This window comes from Sus scrofa, chromosome 13 (assembly GCF_054392235.1).
Source record: "Sus scrofa isolate SSC_HxYL_T2T_F1_AM1 chromosome 13, Sscrofa_HxYL_maternal_Yorkshire_Landrace_v2.0, whole genome shotgun sequence".
Taxonomy (NCBI): domain Eukaryota; kingdom Metazoa; phylum Chordata; class Mammalia; order Artiodactyla; family Suidae; genus Sus; species Sus scrofa.
The window spans coordinates 113342062-113367076 of record NC_139395.1 but is presented as its reverse complement, the minus strand read 5'-3'; the positions used below and the strand labels follow the sequence as shown (position 1 = coordinate 113367076).

Sequence of the window (25015 nt, the reverse complement as noted above, 5' to 3'; positions counted from 1 at the left end):
GAAATGAATTTACCCTCAATAAGGAATGCACTTTCAAACTGTTCTAGAACTTTTAAGTATACAATGTTATGCCATGTACATCAAACAAAATAATCAGCTAAATACATTAAATATTGTTGTCTAAAATAGCTGCCTGCCTGCAGAAAGCACATTCATAAAAAAATTCCTTAACTTTTATATGCAATATGACATCATGAAGTCAACTAAGCAGTGTTTAAGTGTGTCAGAGAAATTTCATGTCCATATTTTATGTAAAAAAAACATAAATGTTATTTAAGTTCTTACTCTGGAGAAAAAGCTATCCTCATAATCTTTCCATGACTATAATGAGGCAAATTTTCTTTATTCCAACTTAGATTTTCTTACAGAGATAAATTTCCACATAAATAAGACTTAAAATCAATGTTCTAATATTTTTAATCAAAAGTTAAAAGACATCAAGGATTCCTGTTGCAGCATTTTTATTTATTTTTGTAGGTATGCAATTATAATTTCCAGGACACTTTAGTAATTGAGTGGACTCTTAAAAAAACCCATACAGAAAGTTTGTACCACAAAATCATGTCCCTAAGGGATTAGGGTCCTCGGTAACAAAGAGTTAAAGAAGCTCAAAAGGGTCACTGCTCAGCAACCTCTCGTCACTAAAGAAAGTAGAACACAATCTGCTTTTTGTGAAAATGAGACTTCATAAAAATATCTGTCAAATATTTCCTATTATAAAAGGGATTGCCTATTAAAATGCCATTGTTTATTCTATATAAAAAAATCCCTTCTACCCTCTCAAAAGTTTTTTTTTTTGCTTTAAGATAAAGAAAAGGCCATATCCCCTAAGGTACACTTTGTGAAAATTATCTCAATGCCAGATGCGAAGATTTCTGTTATTTGCTGTCCTTACAATCACCTGCATGTACCATTTGCAATTTTCTAAACTTCATCAATTAGTCTATTCTAAATCAGAATTCTTCAGTAATACAGAAACACAGGCTAAACAGTCCTCATAATTGTACTTCAAAGTAGGTTGTTTCAAAATATAAATATAATAACTCTCCAGACCATTATTTTCCCTAGTGACTAAACTCTAAATTAAAAAAAAAAAAGAGGTTTTCAAACCAATGATGTGTGCAGCCCATTCTCAAGACAGTCATTTAAACTTCTCATCTGCAAAACACAATGTAGCACACTATCAAAAAGGGGAGGAAAAACCCTAGAACATTCAAACATCATTACAAACTGAAAGCCAAACCACACAAAACATGTAGTGCTGAACATTATGCTACACGTTCTTCTAGATAATAATGTAGAACACTTGGAAAATATAGAAAAGCCAAAAATTAACTCTTCTAACGCTACCATTCAGGTTGAATTGTTAATACTTGGGGATTTTTCTTTCATTATTTTTTCTATTATAGACAAGTAATGAATTTAAGAAATATATATGCTTATATACTTTTTCTTGAATACAATTAGGACATAATTCTGGCATTTTTATCTTTTGATATTTGACATACAGCATGTTGAGTATCTCTGACTTTAAAAATCCTTCTAAAACATGATTTTAACAAGTGATATAGATACGTCATAATGTGTTTAACCATTTCCCTACTTGGGGACATTTATATTGTTTCATATTTTTTGGTCAATAAATAAGACCAAAGATAAAGATATTTAAAACTTGTAATACATAACATTATTTTTTTTCTTGAGATATATTTCTAGAAGCAGAATTACGATGTTAAAAAGGAATTTCAGGTAGCCAAGAATCAACCCCAGAAACACGGCCTTGTTCTACTCAATTTTAACCTATTCAAAATTCACAAAACTTACAGTCACACGGTGTATATTTAAATAAATTTTTTAAATCATAAAAAATTCAATGTTTAAAAATTAGAAATAAGAGAATCACTCTTACGTTTTGGCATATACTCATGAAAAAAATTAACTTAAACTCCACACCATATACTTTAATCTGTTTCAAATGAGTCAGAGACCATGTAATAGTATGTTAGTGTCAGGAGAAGATAAAATAGTGTCTCAGCTAGCTAAGAAAAAGAAAAGATGGAAAAGAATGGAAGGGTGAGCCCAGCAGAGGAAGTCAGGACAAAGACCTTTCTTCCAAATAAATTACAAATATTCTCTCTCTCTCTCGCCTCTTGGAAATAAATTTCAAGCCCAATTTGTTCTTTATCCCCTTCATTTTAATGTTTGATATCCACCTTTTCAAAGTTTTCTAACACAAACCAGAGTTATGTTACAGTAGTTGCACAGATATTTGTTAGCTCTCAAAACTCCAGAAAAGGGGCTAATTTCCTAAAAGTCTAAACCCAGTATCCTGAAATAAAATACTACTGTTCTACGATTTTCAAAACACAGACATTTCTTACTTTCAATACTTACTCTGCATGAGAAAGTTTTATTTCTTCCCTTTGTCTTGCAGAATAATTTAGCGTCCCACCTAAAATACAAATAAGCATAGAATCTTTTCAAGAATAGTATCATAAGTAATACTCAGACATGCAGATGAGCACACACGCGTACACACCTTTAAGTTACAAAAAAGGCTATGGAAGGTGAGAAAGAAATAGTTTATCTTCTAGAAATTTATAGGGGGGAATGTTTTTTAAGAATCCATATATGATACAAATAGTCCTTAATTTTAGTTTTTAAGAAATTCAGACTTATGTACTGCTTGAGGTTTTGTTCACTGGGACACTGTACTTTGCTACTCAGTAATAGCAAAGTTAAGAAACATTTGAGGAAATTATCTAAAACAGCATACATAACAACCTGAGAGTTTAGAAAACTAAAGATAATACCAAAATCTTATTAAAAAAAACAAAAAAAGTACAATGTAGTAGATATTATCAAAAGAAAAAATAGGTTATTTCTCATTCTACATCAAACACTTTAAACCTTAAAACGCTAATTATAGCTATAAATGTGTGTACTTATTTTTTAAAAATACAAGATAACAACATAGGAAGGGCTTTAGGTTATTTATTTATTTATTTAGTCTTTTTTAGGGCTGCGCCTGTGGCATGTGGCAGTTCCCAGTCTAGGGGTTGAATCAGAGCTGTTGTTGCCGGCCTACACCAGAGCCACAGCAACACCAGATCTGAGCCACGTCTGTGACCTACACCACAGCTCGCGGTAACGCCAGATCCTTAACCCACTGAGTGAGGCCAGAGATCGATCCCGCAACCTCATGGTTCCTAGTCAGATTAGTTTCCACCGCGCCACAATGGGAACTCCAGGTTATTTTTTTTAAAGCCATACTTCTTTATGCTAAAATAAAAAGAACATCTAATATATTACACAACTTAAATTGAACTGGCCAGAAAGAACACGGTAACAGTTTTCATAAATGTGTAGGTCCAGTATTATATGCTACATAGTGAAATGTGATTCCATCACTATGAAAAGAATGTTATTACATGAATTAAATAAAGCGCCAGCCTCTACAGAGACACAAAGACAATCCAGAGGCCCCACAAGATGACCCAGTGGTTTAAGAAGAAGACATCTGAACTTCCACTTACCTTGGGCACGATTCACCAAGTAGAGTAAGACCACAGATAAAAGTGACACTGGAAGTAAAAAGACAGGGTCCTTAAAAACCAGTATTTCTTCCCAATGATTCCTATGTCATCATAATTACAAAGTGAAGCTTAGAAAATCAAATCTGTCTTAACTAGTACCTAGAAATAAAAGCATTCATACCATTTTCCAAAAAGCACTAAAAGTTAAGTTACACACCATTTTCTCTATGAGAAATATATTTCTCATGGAGTCTAGAATGTCAGGGACAGTAAAAGAGAAACTGAGACACTCCCACACCCATCCTGGGAGAAGGAGCCAATCTTTCCATGAGTTATTTCTGCACCCCTTCCCTCTCTCTCCCTTTGTAACTGCTGGTCATTCTCAGTACCTCCCCAAAACCCCCACCAGTTGCTAGACTGTTCATCTTTTTATAGAGAACCAAACAGGAGTAATCTTTTGTGGGTGATAGGTCTGAAAACAACATGTCCATTTCACAAATTAATCATACCTTAAAATGTGGTATTGAGCTCCAAGAAACTCAGAGCAAGTAAAGGCATCAGAAAGTCAAGTACTTGGCTTTTTACTTTAACAAGTACAGCATAGCTTATTTACTTTAATACATCAACAGAAACATTTTTAAATGGCATGGTTTTTGGCCTGAGAACCAAATTAATATAGAACCACTCATTAAAATTAAACCACATGCAGTAGCATCAAAAATAAAAACATTTTCATGACTTAGTATTCTAAATTATTACATGGCCCACTATTTAAAAAGAAATAATATATTTTTAAAATTTGGTGTTCTGATTTCTAAAATGAGATGACGCATTCAAGCTATCACAAGCAATGATGTGCAAATACCACACTTCAAGTATAGTCTTTATTCCTGTACATGAAAATGATGCCTGATTAAAATCATCACTGGGGCTTGCCATTTTAGACATAATTTATCAAAGTATAAAAGTATGCTATTTTAGACACAATTTATCAAAGTATAAAATCTTTGATGTTATGTGAAAATCATTTTCAGACAAACTCAACTGATGCATAAGGTGAACATTATCAGTGGAAAAATGCTGATTTATTTTTGTAGTTCTCAGCAGTTTCCTAATGCCTCCTATTTTTAACCAATGAATCATTACAGGTAAAAATCAAATAACAGGACTAAGAATAAAAGCAATTCAAAATAGACTAATGAATAAACCATGAGCACTCACACCTAAGCCACACTAATGTCCACACATTTGCACCAGGAACATACTCAGGAGTCTTCAAATGTTTCCACTTTAAAAGGGAAAGGTTTACACACACACACACACACACACACACACACACACACACACACACACACACACACACACACACATACATATTTTTACCAGAATATGAAGCAGATTCCACTGCTGCCTTTAAGAATAGGAATCTGACGAAAATCATTCATGAATCTAAAAAGAACTGAAAAGTCACTAGCTGGGAAACTGATTCACAGGTTAAGAATTAGGCAAATCTTGGAGTTCCCATCGTGGCTCAGCGGAAACAAATCTGACTAGCATGCATGAGGACACAGATTCAATCCCTGGCCTTGCTCAGTGGGTTAAGGATCTGGTATTCATTGCTGTGAGCTGTGGTATAGGTCGAAGACACGGCTCAGATCCCATGTGGCTGTGGTATAGGCCAGCAGCTACAGCTCTGATTCTACCCCTAGCCTGAGAACCTCCATATGCTGTGGGTACAACCCTAAAAAATACCAAAAAAAAAGAAAGAAAAAAAAAGAATTAGGCAAATCTTGAGCAACAAATCTTAAGAGATTTAGTTTTAAAAGGGGGAAAAAAGAACAATACAACAAAAACCTAAAAGTATAAATGAGAACATTCTGCTACATATTAAAAGAAACTAAATGTTGCCACTTACAAGAAACACAGGCAATGAAGAACACTTCTAAAAACAAATATCCCCGAGTATCCAATATCATGCCGGCAATGATGGAAATGACTGCCAACCCAAGATTCTGAATGGACTGCATGCTACAATTTAAGAATTAAAAAAAAAAAATTTCAATTCTAAAGTCCTCACACAGAGCAGTAATGCACTATAAATATTAGTGTCTATAAACCACATACCATTACGGTTAAGAGATTCTCAATCAGGAATGACCTCATTAACATTCGTATTTTTTTTTTTTATTCCATGACTGTTTGCACTACTAAATATATTTATACTCAAAAGTAAAGGTGTTTGCCTTAGCAAGTACAGTATGAACTCAATACCTTCCTGCTGAATGAACGAAAGCTAGTGAATACCAACCACAGATGTAGTTTCCTGCTTTGGCTTTTGACATCAGAGACTGGAACTCAACTTCTCATTAAGAAGCCCTCAGATAAATGGCTGGTGAGGCGGTCATGTCAGTAATTACCTCTCATGGATTAGCTTATCTTCAGCACTCTTTCTGGACACTTGGAGCATTTTTTTTTTTTTTTTGCCACAGTATAACATAAATAGATTAACTGACTTTTCTGGCTATTTCCAGGCTCAGAGCTGTCCCAGAAGCTTGAAGATGACTAGATTAAAGAGACCTAGTTTGATAAGGTAATTAAATTGACACAGCAGAGAAGGATATTATATGATCCACAAGTGCACTTACAAGCCATACGCAGTTCCCAGTTGATGTTCAGGAACTACAAATGCCACCATTGGCCACAATGCACAGGCAAGCAGTGAGTAGGAGAGTCCCAGGAGACACTACAGAAAGCAATATGGAAAAGGGTAAAAAAGTCTTATATTAACCCAAAGGTGATTTTCCTTGGATGCAGATTAGCAAAAGTGACATAATAACTAATAGGTGAATATTTGTGCAAATTGCACTATAAAACAATTAGATTAAGAACTCACATTCAACACAAAAAAGTCCTGGCCCTCTCTAACAGTATCTCTCTAGGGACAAAATGCACACACAACACTGTCTCAACCACTTTATATTATATACATATATAATTGGCTGGGCCTAGGGTGTAGTCAAAGACCTAGCAAAGACCAAAGCTAATTTGCAAAAAGTCATTACCAATGTTTCGAGCTAATTTTCCAGTGTTTATCAGGAATTACCAATTAAACAATCAAGGTAACATTACACCAATAGGCCATTACCTTACCTCTGGGTCATCACCACCCAAATGGAGAGCTGGGCAGAGAAGCAATAACAACCCCTCTTATTAAATATCACATAATACTAACTTTTTCTTCAATTGAAGAAGAGAGCTTATGATTTAAGTTAAAACAAGATCAATTACCCCTATCAGACTGGCAGCAATTAAAATAATGCCAACATCCAACAATGGCAAGGATACTAAAAAACAAACACATTCGTACATTACAGGTAAAGCTATAAATGGGTAAAAAGTTATTGGAGTAGAGGTTTCACAGTATCTATCAAGACATTAACTGTGCAATGCCTCTGCTATAGCATTTCTACTCGTAGGAATCCATCCTACAGAAATCTCACCAAGTGCGCAAATATACCGGTTTCAGACACTCATTAACAGGTAAGAAATGCAGCACTTTGACCTGTGGTCTTGAGAATGACATTTTGAAGAACAACAACAAAAACTTGATGAATTCATTATTACTTTCTGACCTACTAAGAGTCAAAGGTAAAAGAACACAAAATCATGGATATCAGGCTGATAGATTTTTTGAACCAGCTATGATGGAATTAATGAAGTAGAGAAAAAATTGAATTAATAAGCATTTTTGGCTTTCATAAGACTATTTTATTTCAATTCTATATCAGCATTGAGGATATTCTGTTATATAAGCTAAGTAAAATCAGAAACACCTATGTGTTAATTATTAATAATTACCTATTTAAAAAATAGTTATCTATAGAAAGTGAAATCAAGTCATTGTTTTCCCCACTGTCACAAGCACTGCTGTCAAACAGCTGAGTGTGGCTCCTGAGATGTGCTGTACAAGGTCACTCTTGAAGCCCTGAGCCCCCCGGTGTTAGCAGCAACATTACCATAGCAATCCAAGGGTTCCACAGGGTAAAGGCCAGCAACATGTGGGAAGCAAGAGTGGTCACCACTGCACACAGAACCCAGATGATGTTCTTTCCTGTTTTATCCACCAGGAGCCCAAATATGGGGGACATGGGAGCCGATATTACATACACAATACTGCCCAAAAAAATATAAAAGACATTTAATAAAATATATCACAACACAAAAAGGAAAAAAAATCCAAAAAGTTCCTAAAACAATTAGGTAAAGCAATCCCTAGCTCACTGAATTTAACGTTCTTCTAAAATGGTCATCAGTAAATAGAAATATAAACAGTTATCCAAGACTTCTTTGATTTTTCTGTTAATGCAAAGATGGCTGTTTAGGAAGATCTAAGATCCAAGAAAGACTTGGTTTCACACTTGATTAGCTCACAATGTCTCTTCTGTCTCTTATAACAATGGGTTATAATTGAAGACCCACACCAAGCACAAATTAAGTACTTACAGAATTAAGGAAATACCTGTTAATAGCACTTGCTGCCTGGGAGGAAAATCCAAATTTTTCTGTAAAGAAAACTCTAAAATAAAAACAGGGGGGAAAATGAACACTTCAGAGAAGTACTCTGTTTTTAAAAAATAGAGGTAAAATAAAACAATAAAAATAACTCTAAATTTAGTCAACTTTCTCCCCCGCCTTTTTTTTTTTTTTTTTGCTTTTTCTTTTCTTTTTTTTTTTTTTTTTTTAGGGCCATACCTATGGCATATGGAAATTCCCAGGCTAGAAGTCCAATCGAAGCTGCAGCTGCTAGCCACAGCCACAGCAACTTGGGATCTGAGCTGTGGCTGCGACCTACACCACAGCTCACAGGCAACACCGGATCCTTAACCCAATGAGCAAAGTCAGGGATTGAACCCACATCCTCATGACACCAGTCATGTTTGTTACCACTGAGCCACAACAGGAACGCCTAACTTTCCCTTCTTTCTTTATACTGTTTTCCCACCTAAAGTTCTAGTATTTGTATAAGTGCTTCATCAATGTGCTGATGCCTATTTTTTCCTCTTTTACGTGGACAGCAAACAATACACACAAATTTTCAGAAAACCAAATGTACTACTAACAGGAATTAAGCTGACTTCCTTAAAAGCAATACTGGATAGATTCTTTGCTAAATATTGCATAAGGTTCTTGTCTCAAACTATAAAATTACAAACTGAATTTAAAGGTTATAATTCAAAGACACACCAGGTGTTCCTGTTGTGGCACAGCAGAAGGGAATCTGACTAGAAACCATGAGGTTGCGGGTTCGATCCCTGGCCTCGCTCAGTGGGTTAAGGATCTGGCATTGCCATGAGCTGTGGTGTAAGTCACAGACATGGCTCGGATCTTGCGTAGCTGTGGCTGTGGCATAGGCTGGCACCAAGAGCTCCGATTAGACCCCTAGCCTAGAAACCTCCATAGAGCAGGTGCGGCTCTAAAAAGACAAAAAAAAAAAAAAGACACACCACCACAAACATACTCACACTTACATACTGCTCTGTTTAAGTAGCTGACAGTGAAAAAGGAGAGAAAGGTAGAAAATAAAACAAAGAATAATTTGATTTGAACCCTGAACTTGAGTCTGGAAGAGTTGCAATCCTAACGAATGAAAATATACCCTGTCACTATGAGCCAATGCACTAACTCCATTCTCAATGAGGCTTCCTAACAAAGGAATAAAGAAGAAATAAAAAAGAATATATCATACAAAATATGAATATAAACTAAATCAATATTATGAGTCAAAAACTGCTTTTAGGTATTTCTTCAAGAAATGAATACAAGTAATAAACTAACACTAAACCTTAAGCTAAGAAAATCAGCTGTACCCCAGGACATAAAATAATTCCTGCGAAAATATAAGCTATAACCAGAGAAGCAAGATTCACAGCTTTAAAAAATTACATTAATGTACTTGCATTATCATTATAATTCAGCCAATGAAAAAGGAATGCTAGAGGACACTCACTTGCCAAGTCCAATGAAAGGGAACACGGCCACATAATAGCAGACACAGATGATAAATATGAGCCATAAGGGTAAAGAGAAGTCCTTCACATCAGTTAACTTAATAACTTCACCTTAGAGAAGAAAGGGAAGAAACTGTTAATGTAATTGTGCATTTCTAAGCCAAGATTATTCTTCTTCTATCATGTGATTAACCTCTGCAATTCAGTTTAAAAAAAAACTTTTCTCAGTAAATCACTAGAACATAGTTTCCGGGACAAGTTTAAAAGAAAACAGAAAAAGCAAAATCTAAGATTAGTATCTACCTTCTCATTCTCTTTCAGGAACATTTATCATTTTGCAAATATACAAAATATAATCAAGAAACATAAATTTTTCCAAAAGTATTTGAGGGAAAAGAAAATGTATCAAAAATCTAGACAAGTGGAAATAGATTTGAAAATAAAAGATTAAAAAATATGAAAAAAATACGTATAGGGAGTTGCCATTGTGGTGCAACGGAAATGAATCTGACTAGTATCCATGAGGATGCAGGTTTGATCCCTGGCCTCACTCAGTGGGTTAAGGATCCGGCGTTGCCATGAGCTATGGCATAGGTCACAGATGTGGCTCAGATCCTGTATTGCTGTGGCTGTGGTGTAAGGCCAGCAGCTACAGCTCCAATTTGATCCCTAGCCTGGGAACCTCCATATGCCGCAGGTGCAGCCCTAAAAAAAAAAAAAGATGTATGAAACCTCACTGTTAAACAACACTACTGTTAGAACTTCTATCATTGTAAATAATCTCAAAACGGACTGAATTCCTAAAATGTTTCAAGGAAAAAATTTAGACGAACCTGTTTTTCCTTGTTCTTTATGAAGGATTCTTTCTGCTCTCTGATCCAAGTAAGCAAGGGCCAAGGCACAGACCAGTGAAAGAATACATGTTATACCCCCTGTGATAAAAAAGAGAGAGATTTTAAAAAGAGAACCCAACTGAACATTCCTAAAAGGCAGCAGATTACATTAATGGCAGAAAACACAGCAATTATAAGAGGTGGCATCTGACATATATGTGAAAAGCCTACAATTACTAAACCAAGACAGAAGGAAAGGAAGTACTGTATGGGAAGCACTTAAATAGCAGTCACTATTCCTATATTAATTCCCAGTAGAAGGTTGGAAATTAGAGGGAAAAGACTAATACAAACTAGAATAGTTTTAGAATCAGAATACAGATTGAACATAGCTGATTACCAGCCAGCAAATTAGTCCTACTTTCTAAATTCAGTATAAGTACCAATCACTGACGGATGCCAGAACAAAACTACAGCAAAGTCTGAGTCTGTGATTACTTCATCTTCCTTCAGATTCCTTCCCAAAGTCCAACACTTGCTCCTACCCTGTGGCAGCCCAAAGGCTGCCTCCCAGAGCACATCCTCCCACAGCACAGCTGGCTCAGGCTCACTTTCCTTCCAGTGTTCATCAGCATTACTCACTAATGCTGACCTCAGATCGTTAAAATGAATCAGGACAGAGTGTGAATAAAGTTTACACTGCACAAGAATTTTAATAAAAAGAAGTTGAATAAAAGAAATGAATCTTTAATTGGTTGACATAATATGACATCACATGAAATACTGTAAAGCAAGAATCGCCAACAAGCTGATTGTCCTTGGGCAAGGAACTTAACTTCTCTGGGCTTCAATTTTCCCATCTGTAAAATTAGAGCCTTTGACTTGATAACACAAATCTCTCCTGGCTCTAAAATTCTCTATTGTGAAGGGAACTAGAACGAATATGGAAGAACATTTGAGAGTAAGAAAAAGGTTTTAAGTGGCAGAGGATCTGAGAGGGAGAGGGAAGAAAGGAGGAGGCTCGAGCTGCCAGTAGCCAGTTTAGGGGGACCTTCCCACTGTCCTCCCTTTACCAGCCTGTACCAAGGAATTATAAGGAATAAAAAATGGCACCACTGCACAGGTCTCTCTAGGGCTCTGTAAGCAGCTCTCCACAGACTGAGAGACAAATCCACTGATCAGAGAAGAAGCACAGGTGGTAAATCTAGAAGGTCTCACCTGCTTCTCATGACCCATGCAGCAACCAGCACAACTGAGCCTTAGTCAACGGAACTCAGGGCCAGAAGGGACCTGTACAGTTTTAGCCAAACCTCCACAGTTTTACAGAAAAGAAAAGTGAGACACAGAGGCTAACATCCTTGTCCGACATGGCAGAACTAGTTAAAGCCAGGACCAGAACTCAGATTCCTGGCTCCCAAGTCGGTGGATTTCACCCCATATCATATTGCCTCTGACTTCTATAAAATCTAAGCTCCATAAGTGCAGGATCTGATTTTGATCAAAGGGAAACAATTCTCTCTTCTGCTATAGACTATTAATGAACACCTAACATGTACAAATTTCCTGTTTTCAGAGTTCTCATGTATACACTCTCATTTGCTCGCCATGACACTAAAGCAGACATGACAGAATAAGACCCTCATTTTTAAGAGCGTGTAAATAAAAACACAAATGGGCTGAACGATGCCACTATGTTCACTGTACCTAACCAGGACTGAGAACTAGCGAACAGGGCAGGCGAAACCATAACCAAGTGGTCTAACCCCAATGCCGGTGTTCTTTCCTCTCAGCCACAACACTTCCAACAACAAGCTTTCAGAGAAACAAAAGGAAAAGGAAGAAAGAAAGGAAAAAAAAAAACTGAAGAGATGTAAGGTGGGACACAGGATTCACTAACCGATCAGAAGTGTGACCCCAAGGGTTGTGTGACCAGCAGAACCCAATGAAGCTTCAACCTTAGAATACAGCCATCCCATGAGGTTCATGTTTACTGTACTTCCCTGAAAGAAAGGGGGGAAAATGTAATTTTCATTTATATCTCTGTCCTACTCAAAAAAAAAAAAAAAGGATGTGAGATGGCTTAGAGAAATTGGTATAATAAAGTTCAGATTAAACGGATAAATTTTTTTAAATACAAGGGAAAGACTAGCAAACTAAGATAAAGCCACAGTAAAGATTACTACACAAAAATGCCAATTTACAGAAAACGCTAGTATTCAAAAAGAGCACAGCTAGGACTTCCTATATCGCAAACAAAAATGAAACACAAGTTACAAAATTCACAGGGGACCCAAGACAAATATAAACCTGAGCTCAGAAAAACACAGCTTTTCTTGATATTGACACCTGAAAAAAAAAAAAAAACCTCATCCTGATAGTCCTTAAGAAGACAGTAATTATACATAATATCCTCATACATTGATTCTTTCATTTAGCAGTTACTGAATCCCAATTATATGCCTGTCATTGTTCTGGCTACTGGGAATATAATAAGGAACAAAAGAGAAAAGCTTCCAGCTCTCATAAAGAGCTACCCCTTTTTAGTGGTATAGCAAAGAGGTAAAATATGTAGTCTATTAAACAGCAGTAAGCTCTTTTTAAAAACAAGGGGAAAAAATAAAGCATGGAAGGAGAATACGAAGGGGTGGAGAACTCGCTGAAAATGTGACTGTGGATTAACAGCTTGAAGGAAGCTGTGAAGCTACCCAGGGGAAGAGAACCGGCCCAGGGGAAGAGGACCGGCCCGAGAGGAGGCCACTCAGTGTACTCGAGGCAAGGAGGACAGAGACTAGAACAGTGTCAATGAAGAAGGGAGGGAATGAGATGAGGTCCCCAAAAAGGAACTGGTAGAAAGGCGGGCTATAGGTAATAAGAACTATCGGCTTTTAGTCTGTGTGAAATGAGAAGCCACTGGGGTTTTTGAGTGGAGGCATGGCACAATCCCTTATGTTTTAACAGACTCACTCTGGCCACTATATTCAAAACAGACTACAAGTGGGGAGGAAGCAGAAGCAAGGACATCAGCTGGGGACTACTGCAAAAATGCAGCCAACAGAGATGTAAGTCTTGGACTGGGGGCAATGGGCATGGTGAGAAGTGCTCAGAATATGGGTATTATCTAATGGTAAAGCTAAGAGGATCTGTTAATGGAAAATATATGCAGAGTGGGAGCAGGAGCAGTAAGGAGTAGTTTAGGGTGACATCAAAGTCTCTGCCTGAGTAACTGGAAGTAAAGAGCTGCCCATAACTGAGGATGAAAAACGTCAGCATAGGCTTAGGTAGGGGATGAGAGCAGGCTACCAGGAGCTGAGTTTTGGCTGTATTGAGTTTGATATGCCTTCTAGACATCCAAGCAGAAATGGCAAGGAGGGAGCTGCACACAGGGGTAAGGAATTCTGGGGAACACCTGGACCATTTAACTCCAGGAACAAAGACAGTCTATGTAAAGTTTCAAAAGTAGTTAAGATTACTGAGGAAATGAGTGCCAAATGAAAAGAGAAAATTTCCACTGACCAAGCCCACCTTTACAGGCTGAGAAGATTAAGATGGAACCAACAAAAGAGGTATATGGAGCAGAGAGAAAGGCAAGAGGAGAACAATGAAACTGCAGAGTCCTGGAACCCAAGAGAAGAAATCAAGGAAGGTGGAGTGTCAACTGCGCCAAATACTATTGATAGATCAGACACTGAAGACCGAGAACTGAATGTGTCCTCGACCACACTGTCACAGCAAATACAGCAGCAAATCTCACATGGCTACTTCTCAAAAATGTGAGCCATCCGGCATTATTTAGACGAGCAATAAGGAATACATGGAGACCTACTGGAAACTTTTCTCAGTATCAATGAAAATATAAGCCCCTCAAAGACATTCTGTCTTAATAACGCTCTAATTCTAAAATGCCTAACCTGACCTGGCTTACCAAGTCTCAACAAATACTTATTGAAACAATGAGTTTTCTATAGTAACAAATTACAAAGGAAAATCAGAAGGGTGCTGGACTTCCAAATCCCAGATAAAACATGAAGAATAATAACAGTGAGAAGTCCACTGCCTGATGGGATAATGGTAACAGTTCAGGTGCCTAAAATCAGGCAAATCCACAGCTCAGCCATCAATAAAAGCTTGGCAAGGTAAAGCCCAAGCCTCTGTCATCATTCTGAATATGTTCAGGGGCAGAAGCAGTACAAAAAAGAATGAAACTCCACCTACCCCAGAATCTCATGCATCTTACAAGGACCTTCAATGAACCAACCAGATCAGAGCTGCACCGCCCTGTTTGACACAGAGGTGGTTGGTTGCCTGAGGTCTGGTTCATTCCACATCCTCTCACCATTCCCATTACCCCACCACTGTAACCTAAAATCCTGAGATTCCTTTCTCCAAATCTAGGGCTCCTCAGAACACAGGTGAATGGATTATAGCTAGTTAATGACCACACAGGCAAGAACCTGAAGGTCACTAGTAACCACAATGTTGTCACTGAGAATGTCTTGCTCAACTTCTCCTATTTCCTTCTTTTGGAAGTTATTAGACGAGACCCACCAACTGCCTTAGACATATCTTGACTTGCACAAGATATATAATGAAGTACCCAGAACGTCCTTATGGATAAAATTTAGAAAATGTGGAAAAGTACACTAGTTATCAAAGAATTACAAATTAAAATATTATTTAGGTGTTTCCTATCAATTTGCTAAATATGACTTTTTAATAATAGCCTGTACTATCAAAACTGTCATAAAAAAGGATCCACTCTCATATCCCACAGATGGGGATGTAAACCTCTGAGAAGATGAGGTGGAAATAGGTCTTAACAATCTTAAGAAACCCTCTGACTCAGTTATAATTCTATTCTTAGCAACCAAGCCTCAGGAAACAGAGATACAGACAAGTTTTAAAGTGTCACAAAACAGCACTGATTTTAATAGCGGAAAATTAGAAAAAGCCTTCATGTACAAAAAACATAGAAATGTTCGCACACACACAGAATATATATGTGCTATATTTCATAAGATTAAACATTACACTAAAAACTTTTTGAGAAAAAAAAACCTTTTTGTACTAAGTTTCTTTCTTAAAACTATGTTACAAGCATTTTCATGCCATCTATAGTCTTAGAGCCTCGATTTTTAATTGCAAGGATTTAAAAAACAAAAACAAAAACAAAAACAAAAACAAAAAAAACTCTATCCATTGGCATTCAGAAGGGGGAAAAAAACCTAAGAGAGTTTGGGATGGCCAAAACACCTTCCAGGTTGCATTAATAGCATAATGTTGTTCTGCTGGGTATGCTTTGTCATGAAAAGCCATGATCATTTCCAAGTTCCAAGGTGAGTAATGGCCACTTGCAATGAAGTCCAGAGCGGTGGGAGCACCATGGTTCAGGAACTTAGACACGGCTTAGACAATCACAGGGAGGAGCATGTCTGACAAAGACCTTCAGAGTTGTCTTTATAAGCAAAGTGCTGGTGCACAGCAAGGAAATAAACATTCACTGGAGGGCAAAAGTCAGAGCAATTAGTAAAAGCAATTTATGCAAGCAGATTTCATCTCTAGGAGAGGCTGAGCTTCACAAAGTAAATTGTAGTAGACTAGCCATCTCAACACACAGCAAGCTTCTAATCACTAGAAATATGCAAGGAGAGCCCAGATGACCATATGCAAAGATTTTCATAGCAAGAATGCCAAAAATGGGTCCTCCCAAATGCTCAGATGAACTAATTAATGCTTAACTAGCCTTTTTAGTCTGTTTCCTAAGAGAAATAAGGTTAGAAATGCCTTAACTAAAATAAGGTAAGTGCTATACTCTGGCCCAGAAAAATATATAAAAATCAAGACCTAAGTTACACACAAACACATTTCATCCTATAATCTTTAAAGGATTAACTACAAGATTCAGTTTTTTTCTTCCTATTGGCTTCATTATGTTTGTCATACTTACAATTCTAGCCATGCTAAGCTGGAGTCCAAATACCAAGTTTAATTCTTTGCCTTTAAACCAACTCACAGCATATGTATTCTGGGCAACTGCTAAGGACTCTCCACCAATCCTAAAATAAGCAAAGAAGAGCCATAGGTTTTAAAGAAATGCCACAGTTAGCAATGCAGCAAGTTCAAAATTTTGACACCCCCTCCTATCAAGGTGAGCTTGTGACTGCTTCAACCAGTAGGATATGGTGGAAGTGGAGTTTCGTGATCCCAAGGCTGGGCCATAAAAAGTGACATCTGCAAAAAGGTGGTATCTGCCCTCTCACTCAAACATTTGCACTTAGAGTCCTGAGACACCTTGTAGGAAGTCCAACTACCTCAAGTTCACTATGATGTGAGAGCTAAGCCACAAAGACAGGCCACGTTCAGGTGCTTCAGTCAGCAGTACCAGCCTTCAAGTCATCCCAGCCCAAGCTCCAGACATCAGGTGCACAGACACTCTGTCCATACTGTTCCCTGTCCAAATTCCTGACCCACGAAGTCCACAAAGTAATGGTTGTTTTATACTGCTAAGTGTGAGTCATTTAATAGACTGCAAGGATAACCATGACTGGCAATAAAAGGAGTTTGGGCTACCACATCACCATCTATGCTCTATAAAATGTTCACGTGGGAAGAGTGTCCCATACTTTGTGAAAACACAAAGATCCACACTTTTCAGGCCAAGATCTTCCTTACTCAACATTTTCCCACTTCCTCAGATTTATTTTCCTTCTGTAAGTTCTATATACTGACTTTCAGTTAGGAGCTTCAACTCCTTTGTATCCTATACTGAGCTGGCCTCATCACACTGGCCTCGCAACCCTCTTCTACTCATCCAAATCCTAAACTGATGAAAAGGCCCGCTCCATCCATGAGGCCATTTCTGACCACACATCTCTGAATCCCTTTCATATTTTCATATACATTCTCTCTCCCTCTCCTTCATTTAGAGCATTCTGAGGGGATGTCATCTATGTCTACATGTCCCTCATACCTGTGAAAAGCTTAAACAAGTTATGTCATCTGCATCCCTCTGGGCAGGAAGCCCAAGACTGAACTCAGAATGAGCTTGCTGGAGTTCCCGTTATGGCTCAGCAGTTAACTAAATCAACTCGGATCCATGAGGATGCGGGTTTGATCCTGGGCCTCACTCAGTGGGTTGGGGAATTGGTATTGCCATGAGCTGTGGTGCAGGCTGCAAAAGAGGCTCATACCTGGCATTGCTTACTGACTCACAAACTTTGAAAACCTTATGGTCTCCAAAGGAGACAGTTTGGGGGGTGGGGGGAGGCGTTGGGGTTGTGGGATGGAAATCCTATAAAACTGGATTGTGATGATCATTGTACAACTATAAATGTAATAAATTCACTGAGTAATTTAAAAAAAAAAAGAAAAAAAAAAGATCTGGCGTTGCAGTGACTGTGGTGTAGGCTGACAACTATAGCTCTGACTGGACACCTAGCCTAAGAACCTCCATGTGCTGTGGGTGTGGCCTAAAAAGTAAAAAAAAAAAGAGAGAGTGAGAGAGAGAAAAAAAAAGAAAAGAATGGGCTTATTTGACACAGAAATTGATTAAAAGCATTCAGTCTTTTGGTAATTTTCTTATTCAAGCCTCTTCAATGCATTTCAAAAGGACCTGCACATTACTCATTAAGAAACAGCAAAATGTTCATTATTCACAAACCCAGAAATTGATGGTCTATACTTTTCCAAGTGAGGTTTAAATCACAGTCTTCAATACAATGAAAAAGCAAAACATCAAAGAAAAATACTATTTTTTGAGAACTATTTAGTATCCAAACTCTACACAAAGTCAACTGTGACCACTTAAAATCACTGCTTACTTTAAAGGAAAATTGAGACAAATGTTAAATAGTCTTAAATATATAGCCAGATTTCAAGGATTTGAAGTAATTCTCCAGAGGATACAATAATATACTTTTTAAAATCTTTAATAAATTGACAGATGAACATGAAAACAGCAATGTGTTAGGATAAATGAAATTATGCATAACTTACCCAAACACAAACCTTCCAAGTTCCATCAGCCAAAAAGCATTAAATATTCCACCCAGAGCAAAAATAACCTATAACACAGAATATAACATAGAATCAATGAAAAATTAATTCAAGGAATTTAAGATAAATAAGTAACTTAGGGTGAAACAAATTCTACAATGGTTTTAATATTCTTTCTTAGTAAATCCGTGAAATTTAAATATTAACATTCACCTGTCTCAAGGCTTAAAATGGACTATGCATTGTGCTACCCGGGCATTTGTGAACCCTGCTTAATTAAGTTAGGCTTCCACTAAACACATCTAGTGAAATTAGACAAGAATTCAAGCCACTGTCACAATGAATATGCTTTGGCTTTTCTTACCTGTCCAATGCAAACAAAGCAACTAAAAATAATGGTGCCCCACCTGATACAGAAAAAGAAAGAGAGAATGAATTAAAAGTGTATCACCAAGTCCTTCAGTAATAATTCACTTTGGGTTTTTCTGACCCTCTCTACATTCCCTCCACAGAAGTAAAAATGAGGTGCTGGTCAGCCTCTGAAGTCAGCAGATTTCCTAGGCTGAATGCTAATCACAGAATTCTTGACTTCTAAGGAGATTCCAGAAGCTTTATTGATGACATGTGTTTGTTTAAGCCATTATTATCTCTTAAACTAAACTTACTGAATAATCTTCAAGAAGTTCGCAGGGTTCCCATTTAAAAATGGGTGTCTGTTATAAAATTTTTATTGGGTTTAGGATTGATTCCAAGAAATTCTAGATTAAGTAATTTTAAGTGGCTATAATTCTTAATAACTAAAAACTATTTTTAAAAGGAAAAACAGCAGCCACGCTAATATACTACCAATTTGCTTACTCTAACATTTTGCCCTCTGAATAGATCATTATTTTTTCCCCAGAGCAACAAAATGCCGGTATTAGGTGAGTCCTCAGGTATCATATGAGTAAACCATCTTTTTAAAACTCAAATCCCTCCAATGTGTGAAATGGTCATACTATAGTCTAATGATTGTTTTATAGCACTGGAAAACTTACTGTGGTTCCAAGGCAACTTATGGCCCCTCCTGTCACACTGATCAAACAAGGTCTTCATTATACTAAGTGGAATCTGTTTCCCTAAAGTTCAAAGTAATTCTATGCCTTTAAACCAAGCAAATTAAATTTAACTCATACTTTATACAGTCTTCAAAGTTTAAAAGTTAGTCCCCAAGTTTAAATACTTAATTATAGTTTCTTTCTTTTCCACTAGATATGGTTAGAAAACCCATCATCATCTTATCCTCCACCTTCCAAAGTATTCCCACTCTACATCTCTCCTAAAGTCTCTACTCACAACACATACCCACAATTGATCATTAGGATGAAACTGACAAATGTTTGTTTATAATATTATGCCTTCCTCAGCATCTAATAGGAGTGGTCACAAGAAGTTTTATGCCTAAAGAAACGCAAAAGGAAAAATCTTCCTGGGACAGGGTGAGGCAAATACTGCATATGTGCCAAATACTGTGCATCCATCTCGCTCAATCCTTATAACCACCTTCCAAGGCAGGAATTATTATCCATATTTTATCAATGGGGAAACTGAAGCTCAGGAAGCTAGGAACAGCTCAGAAGAGATAAGAAGTTGAGCAAGTGGCAGCAATGAGATTCAGACCCTGGTTTGCTGATTCCAAGTGAGGGCATTCCAAGTTTAGACAACTGAGTTACGATATCCCATGAGCAGCATTTACCTTAACTGAAATACCAACCAAGGTTCAAAAACCAATTCCAAAAATATAAAAATCACACACACACACACAAAGCTAATGCAGATTATCACATTCAATACACAAGTTTATTCAGTTCTTTCTAGAAATACTTAATCTAGTTCTGTTTTCTTAACAATCACATTTTACCCATAAGTGAAATTTTTTTCCAAGCTTACCGTATTCCAAACACTCGGTCTATCAAAAAGCCACCAAAGAAACACAAAATTACATTGGGCCAAGAATACCAGGCATACAGCAGCATGAATTTTGTGGTATTCACCTGCATATCCTACATGGAAAGAAAACAAAACAATTTTTTTCCCAAACAGTTAAGTTTAACAACTAACAACTCAAAACATTCTTTCTGATAAGGCAGATGTTTTTGTTTTTTCTCCTTTTTTTCCTCATTTTTCTTTTTTTCTTTCTTTCTTTCTTTTTTTTTTTTTTTTTTTTTTTTTTGACTGTACCCCCACCCCTAGCATATGGAAGTTCCCTGGCCAGGGACTGAATCCGAGCCACAGCTGTGACACCGGATCCTTTAACCCACTGCAAGAGTCCAGGGATTCAAGCCACGCCTCCACAGCAACTGGAGCCACTGCAGTTGGATTCTTAATCCACTGCTCCACAGCGGGAACTCTAAGAGGCATTTCTTAATCATTTGTAGTCACTAACTGCTTTGAGACTCCCATGACAGTTGTAGCATGTGCCCCAGAAAAATGATGACACGTGGAAACTTCTTGAGTCCACCGCTACTTCAGAGGCTTCATGGAGTTTAGAATCAATCAGCTCTCCCACTACAATCTGCATCTGCCTGTATCTTCTACATTCTTATTCCCAAATAGAAAGGGATTATCTCAGCCTAACTATCCCTTGCCTTCCTCCACTAATTCCTACCTTCTTTCCCTTTCATTCCAGAATGTGAAGAGTCAATCTATACATTTCTCCCTGTTCAAAGGGTTAAAAAAAAAAAACTTTCAAAGGAAAAAAAAAACTACCAAAATACATAAAAAACTGTAAATATCAAATATATTTTTACAAAACCAGACTAAAAATACTGGCATGGACAATCCTCTGGGATCAGTATCCACATTTTAAAAATAAAATAACCACAAAAGACACACTTACGAAAGCAAAAATCCATCCTACCAAATCATGTGTCATTCAGATGTTTACACAATGGGACACAGAAATGCAAACAAAAATCTAATAATACTTCTTGGCACCACTGCAAGAAACTGCAATTATTTATTTAAACTGTGAAACAATATCAAGCTGCAAGTGTTATAAATGAATTCTTTGTGGCCACTCATTTCAAGAATACTGCTTGCCATACACAGGTTTGATGAAAATGGATTCACTGGACAATACTTCAGACTGGGAAATCTTAGAACTGATGATGCCTCAACAGAACATCTGCTCCAGAGCCAACAAAAAAAGCAGTGGTGAAAAACCAACTTACCCGTTTAACCTGAGTCTGAAGGGCAGCAGGATTATCATAGCAAAAATAGCTGCCTAGAAAAAGGAAAAGCAAATATTTTTAAGTAACAATACTTCCCATATAAAAGTGTCAAGTTGCAATTGCTACTCAAATTGTGATTTTAAACGTTTATACTAGGGGCTCGACACTGGAAACATTTCTGGACCACGTCCTTGTCCACCAATAATTTCTAAGTTGCAGGCAAATATGCAAAGAAAACACGCCAAGTTATTTACAAAATATTAGTGTGACTACATAGCAAGTACTGGGAACCTGCATTAAGAAGTTAATCTACAACTATTTGTTCTTCTACTTTACTTTTATCATGCTTCATGTCTACTGTTTTATTCACATCCTTGTAAAAGCCGTATTTTCCTTAAAGCTACCAACGCACACACTAAAAATTTTAAAAACATCCTCAGAAGTTTCCTAGTATGTTACATAAAGCTACTATTTATCTTGAGAGCAGGGGAAAGAAGTTTACTCTGACTAAACCTGTTTTTGAAACAAGAATTTTAAATCTACAAACAAAATGCTTTAGACAAATAATTTAGCAAATACAGTGCCAGTAATGAAGAAAAACAAAAGCATTCCAAAAGATTAAATTAAAACATAATGTCTTTGAGAGGATAAGAAAGAGAGAGGTGGAGAGATTTGGACATTCGTGCACTCAGAATTATTTTTACAGAAATAAAATTGACTTTTTTTTTTTTTTTTGCTTTTTAGGATCACACCTGCAGCGTATGGTGATTCCCAGGATAGGGGTTGAATCAGAGCTGCAGCTCTTTCTTTCCACAAAGAAAGAGGGGGAACAAAAAGAGATGCAAAGGAACTAAGGCTCAAAGCAACCTCCATGCCAACATACATATCCTCAGCAGTAGCATAAAGTTACCCAATATAATGTTTCTGAACTTGTTGATGATACCCATTCCCGCAAGCCCCTTGAGAAACACATTATTACCTTCCTATCAAACTTATATTGACATTAGAATGTTGCTGAAAAAAATTAGTAGCTGGAACACAGGCAGATAATTTTTAAAATTAGCTCAAGAAATTTCCTTCAGAGTCACCAGATTTCGTAAATGAAACCAAACACCGTCAAGCCTACCACAAGTCCAATCCAGTATGATTGCTTCACATTGGCATAGCGGAAGAGAACGAGAACACATCCACTCATTGAAGCTATCAACAAGACACACTCATACGTTTTCCCAAAGAGGATGAGAAACACGTAAGACTGCCAACGAGTTGGTCAATCAAAAATTTTAAATTGGGCAGAGGGGCGTTGGGGAAGGGCAACGGGGAAAGGGACAGTTAAATCTTTCTGAATTCCTTCTGAATGGAACTGTCATTAGAGCAACCTTGATGATCCCGGGATTCCTTCATATCTAGGGTCCCAGGCGGCAAGTTGCTAGCCTTCGAGACTTCTTGGAGAGGAAAGGAGTGGCACAAAACTCGCGCAGCTCAGTGCCCTTACTCCTATCTTCGAAATGCCGAATAGCTAGCAACGTCTACAAGGCTTTGATGGGGTGGAGAAGGGAAAAGAAGGAAAGCCCAGAAACAGAAACTAGAAGCTGCGCTGAGGCCTCGTGGCAGCCAAGAACGACTCTCCGAAAGAAAGTCGGTAATTTCCTGATTAGCAGCAACACCCCACCAGGCCGGCCGGCTCACCGAAGCCAAGGAAGCACATCAGCAACAGCACCAAAAGCCGGTGCGCCAGGTGACTGGGGTCGCAGAGGGCGGACAGCGCCCTGGGAGCGTCGGGAGTGTTGGAGGCACCTCTGCCGGCCTTGACGGGGCTGCTTGGCAGCAGCGCCCTCGCTTCTTCATCTTCCTCCTCCATCCGGCCGGCGGGAGATCAGGAGAAGACAGTGACAGCAACTCCGGGAAGAAGCTGCTGCTGGAGCCCAGCAAAAACCGTGCTCACGTGACCACGGTTGCTCACGTGATGCCGGGGCAGGTCACGCAAGGCCGCGCTCACGTGAGCAGGCAAGATCACGTGGTGGGCAGGCCTAGCGAGGAGAGAGGGGAGGAGCTACGTTTAATTTCTCCCGGTACTGTCTTAGGCGCCAGCCGCAGCTTTCCGCTGCCCAAAATGGAACTGTGCTCGTTTCCTGCCTGCTCCTGCTGTCCATCCCCCGCCGCTGCGCGGGTACAGAGTGCCGGCCTCCGCTCAGCCTGACGCGAAGAAGCGCACCGCCCTTCTCCTCGCAGCGTTGCTTTCCGCAGCCTTTTTGGCTGCTCTTAATTCCACACAGTTCATTGAGAGTCTTATGTTGTGTCCACTCACATGCCAGGTACTGGGAATACAAACTGGAATGTGACAAGCTCTCAGACCTCAGAAAGTTCGTGGTTTACTTGGGGAGGTCGACAGAAACTGATCCTTTAAAGAATAGTATGGTGAATAGACGAGTCTAAGTGAGAACAGCGGTTGAAATAAGTAGTGAATTTCGTAGGAATGCCTGGGAAAGGCGTTTGGGAAGAGAGTAAGTACAGTTTAACAAACTTTGGGGGAAAGTGGTGGCGTGCTGAAGGTCCTTTAAATTCATACCTAAGCTAGAATTAGTACGAATGGGTCAGTCATGACGCCTATATGAGGGAGTTGGTTATGAGGGTGGGGATTAGGAGGGATAATAATGATGCAAGCCTGAAACAGAACCGTGTGTGTGTGTGTGAGGGGAGGTGGGGGAGAGGAGAGAGACCATTGATCTGCGAATGAAAGAAGAACTCAGTAGGAAAAACTAAACCTGTTCCGTAAGGAGACATGCAAGGATTTTGTGTAGAGGATCAAGAATGCAAGACCTGTGTTTTTATTTAGGGCTGCACCTATAACATATGGAAGTTCCCGGGCCAGGATTGAATCCGAGCCACAGCTGTAGTAGAGTGGAATCCTTAACCCACTGCACCAAGCGAAGGATCAAACCAGCGCCTCCACAGTGACTCAAGCGGCTGCAGTCGAATTTTTAACCCATTGTACCACAGTTTGGGAACTCCAAAACCTATGTTTTTACAAATTACATCTGGCTATCATTCAGCCATTAAAAAGAATGAAATACAGCATTTTTAGCGACATGGATGGACCTAGAAACTATCATGCTAAGTGAAGTCAGCCATACAATGAGATACCAACATCAAATGCTTTCACTGACATGTGGAATCTGAAAAAAGGACAGACTGAATTTCTTTGCAGAACAGATGCTGACTCACAGACATTGAAAGACTTATGGTCTCCAGAGGAGACAGTTTGAGGGGTGGGGAGATGTGCTTGGGCTGTGGGGTGGAAATCCTGTGAAATCAGATTGTTATGATCATTATACAACTACAGATGTGATAAATTCATCTGAGTAATTTTTAAAAAGTTAAAAAAAAACAAAAAAAAAACAAATTACATCTGGCAACACAACCTGACACCCTCC

At 38.1% G+C, this 25015-nt stretch overlaps 1 protein-coding gene across 4 annotated transcripts; it reads right to left on the bottom strand.

The window, feature by feature from the left end:
• Positions 1 to 444: 444 nt before the first annotated feature.
• MFSD1 (major facilitator superfamily domain containing 1) lies at positions 445 to 23524 on the bottom strand. 4 transcript variants are annotated; one of them, XM_084990096.1, is made up of 16 exons: positions 23271 to 23524; positions 21582 to 21634; positions 20299 to 20411; positions 18734 to 18776; positions 18370 to 18437; positions 16322 to 16430; positions 12275 to 12377; positions 10378 to 10476; positions 9544 to 9655; positions 8056 to 8112; positions 7553 to 7709; positions 6182 to 6279; positions 5452 to 5564; positions 3537 to 3584; positions 1729 to 2452; positions 445 to 1346 (listed from the first exon to the last, which is right to left on the bottom strand). In XM_084990096.1, the coding sequence occupies exons 1-15, from the start codon at positions 23440 to 23442 to the stop codon at positions 2391 to 2393; spliced, it is 1407 nt and encodes a 468-aa protein (XP_084846222.1). In that variant the 5' UTR covers positions 23443 to 23524; the 3' UTR covers positions 445 to 1346; positions 1729 to 2390. The 4 variants fall into 4 exon arrangements, with proteins under 4 accessions (XP_084846222.1, XP_003358698.3, XP_084846223.1 ...); XM_003358650.6 differs by having other exon boundaries at positions 445 to 1158; positions 2395 to 2452; XM_084990097.1 differs by having other exon boundaries at positions 734 to 1158; positions 2395 to 2452; positions 8056 to 8395; positions 8907 to 9655.
• Positions 23525 to 25015: the final 1491 nt, after the last annotated feature.